This window comes from Panthera uncia (genome assembly GCF_023721935.1).
Source record: "Panthera uncia isolate 11264 chromosome B2 unlocalized genomic scaffold, Puncia_PCG_1.0 HiC_scaffold_24, whole genome shotgun sequence".
Taxonomy (NCBI): Eukaryota; Metazoa; Chordata; class Mammalia; order Carnivora; family Felidae; genus Panthera; species Panthera uncia.
The window spans coordinates 40,970,652-40,987,559 of record NW_026057580.1 but is presented as its reverse complement, the minus strand read 5'-3'; the positions used below and the strand labels follow the sequence as shown (position 1 = coordinate 40,987,559).

General features: G+C 38.7%; 1 protein-coding gene across 4 annotated transcripts in view; it reads left to right on the top strand.

The window, feature by feature from the left end:
- The first annotated feature begins 535 nt into the window (after positions 1 to 535).
- Positions 536 to 16,908, top strand: part of HMGN3 (high mobility group nucleosomal binding domain 3) — a 32,112-nt gene continuing 15,739 nt past the window's right edge. The window contains exon 1 of one of the 4 annotated variants that reach the window (XM_049653917.1): positions 536 to 698. In XM_049653917.1, the coding sequence (XP_049509874.1) occupies positions 684 to 698 (15 nt within the window). In that variant the 5' untranslated portion in view covers positions 536 to 683. The remainder of the gene's footprint in view (positions 699 to 16,908) is intronic. The other 3 variants (XM_049653918.1, XM_049653919.1, XM_049653920.1) reach the window with 3 other exon arrangements.

Sequence of the window (16,908 nt, the reverse complement as noted above, 5' to 3'; positions counted from 1 at the left end):
ATTTGTAATCACGGATTTTGATATTAAAACTAAGTAATTTTAGAGATTATTGTCACTAGATATCTAGAACGGGAAGCTGAAACCCTTAGAAATTGCCACACTCTTCCAGAACAGGGTATCTTCCCTCTCTTACAGGTCTCCATCACGTAACATTCATTACAAGCCTTTATGGGTAGGAAACCTATAAAGTGCCTGCTGTGCATATACTTACACTATCAAGTTAATGTGTCCATCCTTACTCTTTTTCCTGTCTCTAAAGGCCCACGCTGTTCCTAGTGACACAATCCAAAAAGGGAGCAGGAAAACAATGAAACTCCAGGACCCTGTAGCTTGGAGGTTACTAGTTGAACTGGGCATGCCCAGTCACCAGGCAGATTTTTTCGATGAAGTGGAAACTACAACAGCGCTTACCGTGTGCGCGGAGGTGGGCGTGCCCTCGTGGAATTTAGAATGTTGCCGCAGCCAATGGGGCCTCGCGGCCGGCTGCTGGGGCTCCTCATTGGGTGAGCGAGGAGACGAGCGAGTAGAGGGCCCCTGGAGGGAGCCGCGGAGGTGCAGGTCGGAGAGGCCGGGTACGCCGTGCCCTGCGCGTGAGCAGCTGCAGGGGCAGCGGCAGCATCCAGCGGCGGTGTCTGCAGTTCCACCCCGTTGCTTTACTTTTTAGCTGCACGAACGTAGTCATTATGCCGAAGAGAAAGGTAAGTCTCACCAAAAAGATTTCAAAGGCCTTCAAATTGTGCTTACAGCAGATCTTGTCATTGCAATGGATTGCGCGGAATGCACTTGGTAGTAACTCCGGGTTTGCGAATCTTTTTGCTTCTCCACGCTTGTTTTCAGATGCCTGTTGCAGACATTCCTCCTTCCCTCCCTTCCTCCCTCGGTCCCCAAGGATTTCTGAATGTTACTTTCTCTCCAGCGACGCCGCTTCCCTTCTTTTTTGAACTCCTGGTAACTGGAATGGTTTCCACCTTCTAACAAGAAGAAGCAAAAGCGCTTTCCATTCCCCTGTCCAGGAGGGGAGTTTCCTCTTTGAAACTGCCGGGTTGTGGAAAAGCAGTGATTGGGGGAAAACAAGTCCATGCATAGAGAGATCGAAAAAAATAAATAAGTCGGGCAGATGTTGGGGTTATTCCCAGGTGGGCCTAGCCCACGGCTGGGCGCGCCGCGTTGGCTCTGAGGCCAAGAGAGAGGGAAAGCCATGTTTAAAATAGCACTCACCCCCCTGCTCGCCTCCGCTGCAGACCCGTATGTACCAACTCCAGTGTCAATCAGGGCTGGGGACGGCGCAGGCGGGGCCGGGCTGCCGGGACCTGCCCGCAGTTCGCGGCGGGAGCGGCGGAGTTAGCCACGCACCGGACGGGACGGCGCCAGTGGCGCCCACTCTGGCTGCCAAGGGCAGGGGCCACCGGGTCCACTCTGGCGACCCAAGCCCACACTCAGTCGGGCAAGGCGGGGTGCGCGAGCTCCCAAGTCCCTCGGTGCTCACCGGGAACTGGGATCATTTTCGTCTCGGCTTCGGTTTCTTTTGGACTATTACGTCCCCTTCCGCGCGGGTCGCGGACACCGAGTATCGCACACCGCGACGCACGTTTCCGGAGGTGCCGGGCTCAGACCCCGTCATTGTCCCGGGGAGGGAAGGGAAGGCTTGCCTCCACCCTGAGAAAACCGGTGTGTGGCGGCTGTTCTCAGAAAATGCTTTGCACCCTCCCACCGCCTGCCAGCAGTGTGAGCCAGTGAGTGTATTAAATTTGAGGCAAAATTACAAATAATATCCTGCATTATCAATTAAAAACTGTGGACTGATTGGTGTAAATGAATGCGTTACTTTAAAATATTGAAGTTTTAAAAATACAGAAGGTTTTGCTTTCTTACCTACCATTACTAAGAATTTGGTGGAAACTTGCCTCCACTTTTTAACAAATATAACGAAAGTGGTTTTTTTTCTTAGAGTTTATCGTGCACATACTATGTGCTTCATATTGTGGGAAGAATTTGGTTTGCATGATTTCATTTACTCCTCAGTACACCCCATTGAACTAGGGCTTAGAGACATGAGTTACCCAACATTTCACCAACCAATTGCTAGTAACCAAGGTTTAATTAGATACTGTAGGTTCAGAGTCCTTACTTTCAAACATTATTCACTCATTCTTTTCATTTAGTGGCGGTAGGTGAAGAGGAATTTAGGAAATGCAGAGATTCTCAGCCCTAGAAAATGGATGGCATTTACTGATATTTGAGATTCATTATTTAAAGTTAATGTTTATGAAAGTATTGTTTTTCTAGCCCTGTTTTACTAGAACTTAGATATTTAAAATGATGCCACTATTTTCAGCATTTTATCTGAGGTTCAGTGACAGGGTTGGGAATTCTAGTAGAGTCATATCCTTACAGAGTGAATGGTGCCTTCCCCTTTCCTGAGAATTATTAACAAATTTAAATGAACGGTAACTTAGATATGCACAAAACCCATTATTATAATGGACCCTGATGTGCTGGAGTCCTTGTTGCTAAAGGGCCAGAATTGGTGAAATCATTCTTACCTTCCCTTGCTGTCCACCTTTCTAAAGGAAACAGTAGGGAAGAAAAGAATTACAGTAGAGGAACTGTCTTTTGGTTATTGTTTTATTTCCCTGGAAGGCAGGGAGCACCCCTATGAAGAAGCTAGCCAGCCATCCTGGGACTAGAGGCAAACCTGTGTACGAGTACCTGAATGTCATCCCTCAGGACATCAGAGTATTCTTCAGAGATGGAAAAACTGTCCTTGATTAGTAAGAAGGCTCTTCATTTATACCTGGAGCCCAAAGTTGATACCTGAAAAGAAGCAGCCACAAATTAAACATAGCTAACGTGGCCATCCCATCTATCAGTCAGACCTTAGAGCTGCCTCATAGAATCCTGGAGTTTGTTGGAGCTTACATTGGAAAGCACTATCTTTAGGTAAAGCCTGCCTGGATGCAAAGAGAAGAACTGAAAACAATCTGTGCCTAGCTTTTTGAGGTATGTAAAGCTGGGGCAACTGCTAAAGCATTTACATACTACTCCACATTATTTTTCTTGACTAAAGGGACTGCCTGTTCTACATTATAATACATTTGAGGAAAGTGCCCTACAATACCTTTTTTTTTCTCCATCTTGGCCCTTTTTTTTTTCAACTTTTCCCAGAAATCAAGAAAAGTTATTTAATGAACACCTGTTTAGGCTGTTCTGTAGTGTAGGATCTGGGATCCTACCACTGCTTTAATGTCGTAGGGATACATAGTTTGCTCTCATGGAACTTATATTTAATTCATTGAAGATGATAAGAGTGACAGGCACTAAACACTTGAATAATGTTAAGACTGTATATATGTGCCAGAATATATAGTATAGGTATAGATTCTAAATGCTGTAGAATTGATAGGGAAAAAAGGTTGAATTTGGGCTGGTCCTGCAAGGGTGGGTGGGACTCAAATATATACAGAGAAAAACAGTCATTTTCTGTTATCAGGCATTTCAATGCCTCTTCTGATTATTTCTTAACCAGCTATACAACTTAAAAGCCATAATATCCACATTAATACAAAATGTTCTTTTATTTCTTAATCATATCTTTGTTTTATCTCTTTGTGTGATAGTTATAGCTATGTTAAACCAAATAGGTGGTTTTTTTTTATAACTGCTGTAGAATTTTTTGAAGCACTCAACAATAAGGAATTCTTTCGTTAGCATTAAATCTCCTTCTGAGTTTGTAAAATAAGAATGAAATTCAGTTTCCTGTATTTATTACCTAATGGGTGATGGGTCATTCACCACCTATTAATAGTGAGTGACATAGCAAGGAAAATGATAATATGCATGAATGCAGTGGTTGTGAGATAATGAGTGACTGAGTTCTAGAGTGTTCTGGTCAGACATCCATGAATGCCTACACTGGTCACGTTGTTATATGATGATATGATGTCCTACAAAGAGGCATCAGCCAGTGAGGCCTAGAGTCATAGCCTGGCATGATTAGCAACAGCAACCACATTTTCACATCCTTCTTTTTATTTTTCCACTATCTCATCACTAGAACTATTGGAAATATCTAGTGTATCACATCAGAAGTTCTCTAATGAGGCACTTGTCCATGAATTCGGGGTATAAACATTCGTGTTTCTTTATACACTTAAAGGCTTAAGGAAGAAAAGGCTGTCTGCCTCTAGCTTTGAAATTTGAAATTAGGGTTTTCTTCTCTTAAAGTAGAAAGGCCCGATAGTGCTGGGCTTGGCACGGAGGATGATTAACTAACAATATTCAAGGTTTCTGATTACTGTTTCAAAAGAATATCACATGTCAAAACACCAGAGACAGACTCTGGAAGTGAAAATACAGATGAATGTGACTACATGAAAATGAATATTTCTGTATGACAAAAAGAAAAACCTATTGTTAATAAAATCTAAAAACTTACGAAAAACTGGGAAAAAATGTTTGTACCACAGATCACCGAAAAAAGTTTGCTAGTTTAAAAATATAAGAGTCTCACATGTCCTTATGGAAAAGATGTATATTTAGAAACTAGCAGACCCAAATAGATGAAATGTTCAGATTTGCTAGAAATCAAAGAAATGTATATTATTAAGAATAAGGAGATGTGATTTTTTAAAAAACCAGTCTGGTAAAAAAGATTGGAAGTATCACTGCTAAGTGCTGAATTGTACTGACACTCTAGCAGCAGTCAGGCTATATGGATGGGAATATAATTTACTTAAAAAAAAAAAAAAAGCTTGGGGCGCCTAGGTGGCTCAGTTGGTTGAGTGTCTGACTTCAGCTCAGGTCATGATCTCACAGCTCGTGAGTTCAAGCCCCGCATCGGGGTCTGTGCTGACTGCTCAGAGCCTGGAGCCAGCTTCAGATTCTGTGTGTGTCTCTCTCTCTGCCCCTAACCCACTCGCATTCTGTCTCTGTCTCTCTCAAAAATAAATAAACACTAAAAAAAAAAAAAAAAGCTTTATTGGAGGTATGATCTACTTCCCATAATGTCCATTCATCTATGCAAATCAGTAATTTTACATACATTTATAGAGTTTATGACATTACCGTAATCCAGTTTTGAGCCATTTCCATCACTGGAGAAAGGTTTCTCAAGTTTTTTACAGCCAGTCCCTGCTCCCACCCCAGTCCTAGGCAACCACGAATCTACTGAGATTTGCCTTTTCTGGAAATTTTACATAAAAGGAATCAAACAATATGTAGTCTTTTGTGTCTGGTTTCTTTCAGCATAATGTTTCCGAGGTCCATATGTGTTCTAGCATGAATCAGTATTTCGTTCTTTTCTGTTGCCCAGTGATCATCCATTGTTCATCCTTTCACAAATGGATGGACATTTGGATTGTTCCAGGTTTTAGTTATTATGAATAACGCTGCTGTGAATATTTATATATAAGTCTTTCATGGGCACATTTTCATCTGTCCTGGGAACTTTCCTAACTGTAGAACTGGTGGGTGGTTTGAAAGTCTATTTTTAACGTTTAGGTAACTTCCAAACTGTCTTCCAAAGTGATTATACATACCATCAATGGATGAGGGTTCCAGTGTTTCAACATCACTGATATTGTCAGTTTTAGTTTTTTTCTTTGTAAGGTTTGCATTTATTTTTGAGAGAGTAAAAGTGGGGGAGGGTCAGAGAGAGGGGGGACAGAGGATCCAAAGCAGGCTTCATGCTGACAGCAGTGAGCCTGATGCGGGCAAACTCCTGAACCGTGAGATCCTGACCTGAGCCAAAGCCAGACACTCAACCGACTGAGCCACCCAGGCGCTCCTGATATTGTCACTTTTTATGCTTATAGCCATTCTAATAAATTTAATTTGTATCTCCATAATAACTAATGACGATGAGCATCTTTTTGTGTGCTTACTAGCATAATGTATGTCTTAGGTGAAATGTCTATTCAGATATTTTTGCCCGGTTTTTAATTGGGTTGTTTCTTATTGAGTTGTTAGAGTTCTTTAAATGTTCTAACACAGGACCTTTATCAGCTATGTGATTTGTAGATATTTTCTTCCAATCTGTGGCTTTTTAAAATTTGGAAAAACAGATGTTTTTTTAATTTTGATAAATCCATTTAGTGTCATGTTTAATAAATCTTTGCCTAATCCAGAGTCACAATTATTTTCTCATAAAGCTTTATAGTTTTAGCTCTTATATTTGGTTCTATGATCCACTTTGAGTTAATATTGTACCTAGTGTGAGATAAGGGTTTAAACTCTCTTTCTCTCTCTCTTTTTTTATTTTTTGGCATGTTGATAGCCAGTTTTCCCAGCACCAGTTGTTGAAAAGACTGTTCGTTTGCCACTAAATTGCTTAGGTACTCTGGTGGAAAATCGGTTCATCTTAAATGTAAAGGTTTCTTTCTAGGCTGTCAGTGATATTCCATTGTCTATATGCCTGTCCTTAGATCAGTACTGCATTATCTTGCTTACTATGGTTTTAGAGTAAGATTTGAAATCTGGTAGTGTCAGTCCTCCAGCTTTCTTCTTCTTTTTCAGAATTGTTGTGTCTATTGTATTCTTTGCATTTCCATATAAATTTTAGAATCAGCTTATAAACTTCTACAAAAATACCTCCCTTGACTTTAATAGGGATTGAATTGAATCTGTAAATCAATTTGGGGTGAATAGCCTTTTTAACATACTGAGGTCTCCAGTATGAATATGAAAGGGTCTAACTACAGGTAGTGTGCCACCCAGATGCTTACTGAGTTTAATTGAGTTAATATTGAGATGGTACCTATGTTTGAGTAAAGGCTCCAAAATGGCAGAGTTGTACATTTTATTCATTCATTCACTCATTCCATGTTAAATAAACATTTATTGAGTATCATCTTTATGCAAAGTATCATCATGTTGGGAGAATAAGTGAATTGGATTTTTTTCCAACCCTTTTTGAAGTGAATGAGTAAATGCCCCTATTTTTAAGGATCCTTTAGTCTGATAGGGTAGGTAGTATACATATGTAAATATTTATAATTTATGGCAAGAAATGATAATGAGCCACAAGAAAAGATAAAAGCATTGAAAGGTTTGGCCAGACCACATGTCCAGAGAAAAAATACTGACAAGAAATTGTTTGGTTAAAAGGGTTGAAGGTGATAGGTTTTTTTTTTTTTTTTTTTAAATCTCAAGAGGATCAGTGCTAGTTTGTTATTAAAGGTGATCTGTCATTGGTTTTTCTGTGAAGTCTTGCTTTCTTTGAAATATGAGGAAGCTAAATTCAAGGCCTGTTAACAGTTGAGATTAGATTGTATGCAGTAACTACCCTCCCTCATTAGTGCCTTTCTTTTAACTACTGTCTTGTATTTTTATTTTTATTTTTTTACTCTCTTCTATTTTAAAGGTAGTTGTCTGACAAGCACCATGTTTCTAAATTGGGACACATGGTTTGATTACCTAATTTAGATTTAACTTTGTAATCTTCCTAATTTGACTTGACTGTGAAATATTTGATGGCTCTGATGTTTCTCATATCCCGTGCACCTAGCACAAGTAGTATAACTATTTGTTGAACAAGTGCATGAGTGAATCATTTCCAAGGGAAGAAAGTAGTAAGTTTAATTATTTCATATGTTTGTTGAGGAGGTAGTCCAGTAGGGTTCTGACATGTACCGTTTACTGGCTGTATGATTTAGGGCACATTACTTCACTTCCCCCTAAACTTCTAAGTTCCTAATTCTCTAAGACTCAGTTTTCTTGTCTATCAAACTGGGATACAAATATGCTTTACCTCATTGGGTTGTTGGAGAAATTAAATGAGATTGTGAATGCAGAGTACTTCGCATAGCACTTGCCATGTGTAAAACACATGGGGTGTTCGTTATTGTGATAATGATATTTTCAATTATTCAGAGAACTACAGTGAAATAATAATAAATAAGCACCATGCTTCCATTTGGTAGGAGGATAAAATGGCACACAGCGTGGATAGGGAACAGGTAGATCGCACAGTTTAATTAACTGCAGTTACAGAAATAGATGTTCAACAACTGAATAACAAATGTAGTGTTTTTGAAGGAACATAAGCTTTAATCTGGTGCATTTTTACAGGGTTGTGTTTTCTCAAAGAAAAAATATGTTTAAAAATATCTCCATATAACATTAAAATTCCCTTGGCAAATCAGTTATCAAGTGATCCTCTTTTCCTATACTTTCCACCTAAAACACTGCTTTTGTTTATACCCAAGTTAAATATATTCCACTTTCCTGCAGGGTACAATTTGGAAATGGTGACTGAAATAAACACCATTTAAGCTGTCTGCTTTCACAGTACCTAGTATGTTGAAATATGATGTTAGTCTCCTGAGTAATTTAAAAATCAGTGTTGAAGATAACAAACCAAATCAAAATGTTGAATTCCTTTTTCACTGGCTGCTTATTTTTTGTACATTTCACTGTCTTCTTAGAAGAGTTCAGTCAAATCAAGTATTGGTTCCTGGTCATGGTATTTATTGAGTCCAGTGTTATTATATCTTGTGGACACATTCAGAAATGGCCATTTAGAGATGCCTAAGGCAAATGCATATTTGATCACACTTAAAGTAAATGATACACTATTCAGAAGTCGGGAAATAGAAAAAACAGTTTTAAATTTCAAAATGAGTTGCAAATTTAATATTTCAAGGGAAACACAGCAGTAACAACATATAAATACATTTATTACTATTAAAATTTAAGTAGCTACCATTTATTAAATGCCTGGATGTACCAGACCTTAGCTTTTATATGCTTTACATTCATTAGTTTAAACCCAAGTATGTGAAGCTACTAGAAACAAACATATATGGGAAGTATTATGGTGTAATTTCATATTATTTCATGTTATTCTCACAACAGTTATGTGAGGCTATTCTCATCTCACAGATATGGTAACGACAGCCACGATAACTAACATTTAGATGGCTTTCTGGAATTCAGGCACTGTTCTGAGCACTCTGCATTAATGAACCTAACCCTCCCAACCACCCAGTAAGGTATGTACTCTTCAGACTGTGGTCTCACAGAAGGCCCCCTTGATAAGAAATGGCCCAGCTGGGATTGCAGTCCTGGCAGTCTGGCTCCAAAGCCTGTGCTTTTAACCGCCGAGCCCTACGGCCTTTCTCATACACAGAAGAGAATATTGGGATTTAGTAAGAATAAGGAATTCCCCCTAGGTCACACAGCTAGGAGGTAATAGATCCGGGAATTCTAACCCAACCCTCTTTACCCAAGAATTTTGCTCTTAACCATTACACCACAATACGTCCCATAAATGTTTATATCTAGGAACCTCATGTAGTTTTACTTAAACGAAGATGCCCAATGAATGAAACAAGGAAAAATCAAGAGTTATATAAATACGTAAATGTTCCTTTGATTAAAATGTTGTCTTTATTAATAGACATAGGCTGATGGCCATTTTTTCTAGGTGCCAGTACAAGTTACCCAAGAAGTATTTATTATTTATGATCATGCCCTAAGGTTGGCCTCAGGGTCAGGCCTCTGCTTCTGAGAGAGGCACATACATTATCGTGAAGGCTTCTGGTATGCCAGTAACTAATAGACTGTAGAGCCATATACAAGATATATATGTATACATGCACAATTTCCTCACCCCAGTATTAATATCTTTGAGTGTTGAAAGTCTAAGACTCAGTGTTTCTTCAAATTACAACAAACTGCTGGATTTACTATTTCCAAGATATATTGTCTTCATTAATTTGTTCTATATAGGCTAATAGAGATAGTCCCCTGTGATCAGAAACACATAAGTACACTTGCATATTATACAATATATTGAGAGGTTGCAACGTAAATATTACATTACCATTACTTAAGCATTGCGTTTAAAAAATGAGCCGGTGCTTTTGTTTTGGGAACTCTTCGAATAGAATAAAAGCTTTATAATTTGGAAAATCTATTGAACCTAGGACTGAATGGATTTTTATTTCAGAGTTCTGGTTTACCAATTATTTAATGTTTAATCACAACATTTATTTTTTTAATTTAATGTTTGTTTATTTTTGAGAGAGAGAGAGACAGAGTGCAAGCAGGGAAGGGGAAGAGGGAAAGGAAGATAGAGAGAGAGAGAGAGAGAGAGAGAGAGAGAGAGAGAGAATGAATCCCAAGCAGGCTCCATGCTCACTAACTATGAGATCATGACCTGAGCTGAAGTTAGAGGCTCAACCAACCAAGCCACCCAGGCTCCCCACAAAATTTGTTTTTAAAAGGTATACTATAAAGTGATATTAGTTTAAAATTATAATTTGATTATGTGACCCCATGCAAAGATAAATACAAAGTCTACCCTGGGTTCCATATTTATTTTTCTTTTTTTCTCTTTCTCTCTCTTTTTTTCTTTGTGGATATAAGCTGTGTTTTGTTTTTTTTTTTTTTTTTACAATACTGGGCAGAATTCTATTTTGTAGGAAATCATGAGTATTAAGCGTGGTGTATGTGGGCTATAAACATACCAAAGATTTGAGGTGGTCAAAATGTGAAGCTTTGAAGGCTCCTTCTGAAGTTCTACATTCCATATAATACATTCTATTCTTTCTACGTCTCATGGCTTTCCTTTACCTTTTAGTTATAATTTTTAATTTTATTAACCCCCTTTTTTGTGGCCACAGGTCAGTCACATCAGAGCTAGCTGATTAATTTTGCAAAAATACAAGGACATCGTAACTGTGCTTACCATTTGCTAGAAATTAATTCATACCAGCGCAAATAGGAAAATAAAGTAACCATCTGGAAAGATCCCTGGTATAAAAGTTGGAAGACTTGGGTGTAGTGTGGACTCCACCACTCTTTAGAAGGGGAAAGTCACTTGACTCTTTGAACTTCTACTTTTCATCTGTAAAATGGGAATATTAAAGTCACACCTCTGTATTCCCATGCTATTGAGAGGACCAAATACAACAACAATGTAAAAGTACATTGAAAAATGTAAAGTGCGGGGCACCTGGGTGGCTCATTCGATTGAGCCACCGACTTCAGCTTAGGTCATGATCTCACAGTCCGTGAGTTTGAGCCCCACATCAGGCACTGTGCAGACAGCTCAGAGCCTGGAGCCTGCTTCAGATTCTGTGTCTCCCTCTCTCTCTGCCCCTCCCTTGCTAATGCTCTGTCTCTCTCTGTCTCAAAAAGAAATAAAGACATTAAAAGAAAAAAGAAAAATGTAAAGTTCTACAAAAATTGATTGTTTTAATAGATAAAAATACTTTTATCTGTGTATGTAACCATTTAGAAACCCAGAATAGTACATTTATGTGCATCTCAACATACGGTATTTTTAAATGGGACATTGTTTATTGTTATTCCAAGAGGCTCACCAGTGAGGGGGGAATAGGAAACACTCCACTACATATTATGTGTTTGTTGGCTACATCTATAGATTAAGATATTTCCCAATCTGGAAACCCTTTGCTCTTCTAGCATCCGAGATCTGCACCTAATTTTTAAATTCGGAAAACTAACAAATCAGTCTGAGTGTTGTAGTAGTTAAGGGAATGAACTCTGAGGACACCTGGGTTGTTCATCAGTTAAGCGTCCGATTCTTGATCTCAGCTCAGGTCTCCATCTCAGGATCATGAGTTCAAGGCCCACATTGGGCTCCATGCTGGGCATAGAGCCTACTTAAAAAGAGAGAGAGAGAGAGAGAGAGAGAGAATGAACTCTGAACCAGCCTACTTCGGTTTAAATCCCAGGTCTTCACTTACAGGCAAGTTTACCAGCTGGGTAATCTGGAGCAAGTTACTTAACCTCTCTGGTCTCAATTCCTCATTTATAAAATGGACATGATGCTAGTTTACCAACTTCACAGGATTGTGGTGAGATTTAAAACATTTAGATCATTGCCTTGCACATAAGTGCAGTATACATTGTTTATTATTATTATTATTCCTCTTGGTCCCTTGTCTCTTTCACTTGTACTCATGAAGAAACTTGGGCAGAGGGAAGTGAGATGTGAGCCACACTGGAATTCAGGCTTCTGACTTCAACCAAGTGCTTTCCCATTGATGCAGTACAACTCACATGAAAAACGTAACTCGGGTAGAAAAGACCAAGGAGATGTGTGAAATATTTAAGACTATTTCATTGAAGATATACTTCCATTATTGCATTACATATATATATGTATATATATATATATATATATATATGCTAATAAAATTTCACTGAACATCCTAGAACATGGCTTATTCTTTATTTTTGGTTATCTTTTGTACCTGAATACAATGTGAGATATTTTCCCTAAAAGTATCCCTCAGAAAAGAGATAGTTGCTATTTATTTCAGTTCATCCAAAGTCTTCTAAAGCAGAGTTTTTAACTCAATTATTTTTATCTCTAACAACAAAATAAAATTTGGGGAAGACATACTAGCCTGACATGACATTAATAACTGCAATTTGGATTTATATAAGTTGATGAAATTAACAGGCATAAGCAAGGAAGGAGGTAGCAGAGAAATGTAATATTAGTTTGATTATTAATCCTCTTAAAATGATCTCTCAGTTGTAAGTATTGGGTTTTTAAAGATTATTTTACAAAGCAGTGAAGTATTGGAGGATCCCAAACATAGGCCTACGGGATGAATGAAAAACAATCATGCTAATGTTAAATAGTGACCTTGTGGCTTTGAATCAATATTTTAGTATCGGTTTCATATGTCATAGGAATATTTGAATTTAAGAGAACTACCTGTTATTTTAAAAAACCTCCAGAATTTCATGGGCATTGCCCCCATTTGAGGAGGGGGGGGAATTCATACTGTGTTAAAAAGTTGAGTTCTGTGTTCATTTTAGCTGAAGAGTGATAAGAGTTAGTTATGGGCACATTTCTCTGGGTGGATTACTTGGATTTTTTGTCCCAGAATTTCCTCTGCTAACCAGCTCACTATTAGACTGCTTCTTTCCTGTAGCTTTGGGTTTATAACAAAAAACATAAAATTAATTTTTAAAGAAATTTTGATAAAGAGATTAAAAAAAAAAAAAAATACTGGCCAGGGTGCCTGGGTGGCTCAGTAGGTTAACCGTCAGTAGGTTAAGCTCAGACCATGATCTAGGATTCATGAGTTTGAGCCCCACATCTGTCTCTCTGCTGTCCACGCAGAGCCTGCTTCTGATCCTTTGTCCCCCTTTCTCTGCCCATCCCCCGCTCGCACTCTGTCTCTCTCTCTCTCTCTCTCTCAAAAAATAAACTTTAAAAAAGAAATACTGGCCAGCAAGTTAGAGAAGAATCACCTCAAAGTAATACCTTTCCTGGGTTAAAAGAAGTAATTACTGGTTTATTTGCACTGTTACGTCTGCTCCCTAATTTCCTGCATTGGCATGGACAACCCAGGAGTTGAGACTGGATTTGTTCTGTGGCTGCTGGAAAATGATTGCTTGAATTGCACAGATACTGTAGGCTCTCAGGTAGTGCACTTATAAAGCAATAGCTTTTGTCTCTCAGTCTTAGAAGAAAATCTCTGAGAGCCGACACTTACCAATCATTAAGACTTTTTGGAACTTTGACATAAGGCCCAGCATTTGTTGCTGAGACTCCCGAGCCCTCCCCTTTCTTCTCTTGTGTAGCTTAGAAGAAACATGGCACAAGCCGGGTACTAGCCTCACCACGTCCAGCCATCTGCCACACCCTCCATATCTCTCTGCTGTGAGAAGTCCACAGGCTCATGCTGTTTGAACTGTTCCCAAGCAACTGTTGAAGGGTATAAGGAATTTCCCATCTTCTCTGATATCTTCCTGAGTTTGGAGAGAGAAAATTTGGCTTCTGACCACTGCCACCACCGGTGCCTTTCAGTCCAGTGGTAACTGCTATTTACTGGAAGAGAAACTTGGCAGTTGGGGAGTTTTTGCCTGTTGATTCCTTATGGATTGTCTGTGGGATAAAAATTCCAAGTTTCTTTTCTTGGTTTCCTAAAAGGACTGCTGGTCCTGTTTAGTCTTCCAGAAAATGCAGTTGTGTCCCCTCAATGCATTTTTGTATCCTCAGGGGCGGGGCTGAGGTATGTCCGAGTAAAGAAAGAATGGGGATGGAACAGTTGGTCAGCTGCCGAAGGAATCTGTGCTCCCCGTCAGCTCTCCTACGCTAGCCCAAGGAGAGCTCTGCATCCTTGTGGTAGTGCCCTTGGCTTCCCATCTTGCCCCACTCCAGAGCCTTCATATAAGATGAAACAATTATGAATGATATGTCTTTAAAAAAATTTTTTTTTGATGTTTGTTTATTTTTGAGAGAGAGAGACACAGAGTGTGAGCAGGGGAGGAGCAGAGAGAGAGGGAGACACAGAATCCAAAGCAGACTCCAGGCTCTGAGCTGTCAGCACAGAGCCTGAGGTGGGGCTCAAACTCACGGACCACAAGATCATGACCTGAGCTGAAGTCGGACACTTCACAGACTGAGCGCAGGAGCCCCGGAATATGTCTTGAACAGAAAAGGAAGAGGCAGTATATAAGCCAGGTTTATAAGCCATTTAAGAAATGCAGAAAATGCTGTGAGTAAACCTAGTCATGGAATTTGTGTGAGGGCCCTGTTAAACTAGACTTAGTGGAACAAGTTTGCCTCTAGTCTTTTTTTTCTCTCATTATTGGTAATATTTTTATTTGAGAAAAATTTAAATACAGAAAGATCCAGAAAATAATATACTCGTTTACCCACCTCTCAAATTCACACATTTTAATGTTATCATTTTGCTTCAGGTTTCTTTTTAATAAAATAAAATGTTGCAGGTAAAGTTCAGTTTTCCTTAGAACCCCCCCCCCCCCTTGGTCTCCTTCCATTATCAGCCTCCCTAGAGGTAACCAATATCATGAATTTGTTTTGTATCCTTCTAGTCCATGATTTTATACTTTTATGGTACATATGTCATATATAAATCCTTCGTATTGACTGGTGCATGTTTTAAAATTTGTAAAAGTGTAGTCATAAGCATATATTATTCTGTTTTTTCCTGTCACTTGACATTATAATGGATAAGTATAATTTGTTTAGGTATATTGTGATTACTAATGTGTTTGGACTTTTTCTAATGACTTATTTTGTGGGGTGTTTTTTTTTTTGTCATTTGTTTTTTTCCTTCCTTCCTTATTGACATAATAATTGCTTAATTTCACTCCTCTTGATTTGGAAGTTTATAGATCCTGTTTCTTACGTTAAATTTTAATGGCTATCTTTAAATTTTATTTTAGCAAATCTAAATGATTCTGTGACTGTATCATCCTCCAGAATAAAACCAGGACCCTAGCATGCTTTACCTTCTCATCTGTTCATCCTCCTCTCGTTTTTTGTGGTTATTATGGTCTAGAACTGTGCCATCCAGTATGGTAGTCACTAGCTTTGTAAGGAAATTAAGCACTCTTTTTTTTTTTTATGTTTATTTATTTTTGAGACAGAGAGAGAGCATGAACGAGGGAGGGTCAGAGAGAGAGGGAGACACAGAATCTGAAGCAGGCTCCAGGCTCTGAGCTGTCAGCACAGAGCCCGATGCGGGGCTCGAACTCATGGACTGTGAGATATGACCTGAGCCGAAGTCAGTCGCTTAACCGACTGAGCCACCCAGGCGCCCCAATTAAGCACTCTTTAAAAAGAAGAAGGTGAATCTTTTAAATTTCAATTTTAACTTAAATTCAAAATTTGTATTAGATACAGTTATTGGAACAATTTAAATATGTTTGGGACAACCCAGATGTGTGAAACTACTATATACTTGAACTCCAAATATAGATAGGTGAGAACCTAACACTTGCATGGGGTATGCTGTTAAGTGTCAAGTACGTGCTGCATTTTGCAGATTTAGTGTTAAAACTTTGTGAAATATCTCATTAATAATTTGTAAATTGATTACATGTTGAGGTGATAAAATTTTAGATAGATTCAGTTAAATAAAATATTAAAATTAATTTCATCTATTTCTTTTTGCTTTTTTAATGTGGCTATCAGAAAATCTGGAATTAAATGTTATATTTCTATAGGACAGCACTGGTTTAGGATTTCTAGGGAAATGTTTTTAAACACAAAAAAACAGGTATTATTTACAAGTAATAGTTAATTGGATTTGCCAGTATTTTATACATTACTTCTTTTTTTTTTATTTTTTTTTTTAATTTTTTTTTTTAACGTTTATTTATTTTTGAGACAGAGAGAGACAGAGCATGAACGGGGGAGGAGCAGAGAGAGAGGGAGACACAGAATCGGAAGCAGGCTCCAGGCTCCGAGCCATCGGCCCAGAGCCCGACGCGGGGCTCGAACTCACGGACCGTGAGATCATGACCTGAGCCGAAGTCGGACGCGTAACCGACCGAGCCACCCAGGCGCCCCTATACATTACTTCTTACATACTTTTTCATCTGAATTCATTTTTCTTATTACTGAATTTGATTCTTTACTAACAGTTCCTTATTGAAATGCTCTGCTGATGGCAAAGTCTCTTAAGTATTCATGTTATGAGTTGTCTTTATTTTTCCTTCATTCTTTTTTTTTTTAAGTATATTTATTTTCAGAGAGAGAGAGAGAGAAACATGAGTGGGGGAAGGGCAGAAAGAGAGGCTCGCAAGCAGTGCAGAGCCTGATGTAGGGCTCATACTCAAGAATCGTGAGATCATGACCTGGGCCAGAATCAAGAGTCAGATGCTTAACTGACTGAGACACCCAGGCACCCCTGTTTTCCTTCATTCTTAAGTGATAGCTGGATATAAAGTTCTAGGTTGACAGTTAGCCTCAACTACTTGAACCTTACTTCATATTTTCTTAAACTTGTATTTGCTGGTAAAAGTAATTCTTTGTAGATAATCCATCTTTTAACTCTGATAACTTATGTTTTTTAAATGTTTATTTATTTATTTTGAGAGAAAGAGAGCATGCATGCAGGGAAGAGGTAGAGAGAGCAGAGGAGAGAGAGAATCCCAAGCAGGCTC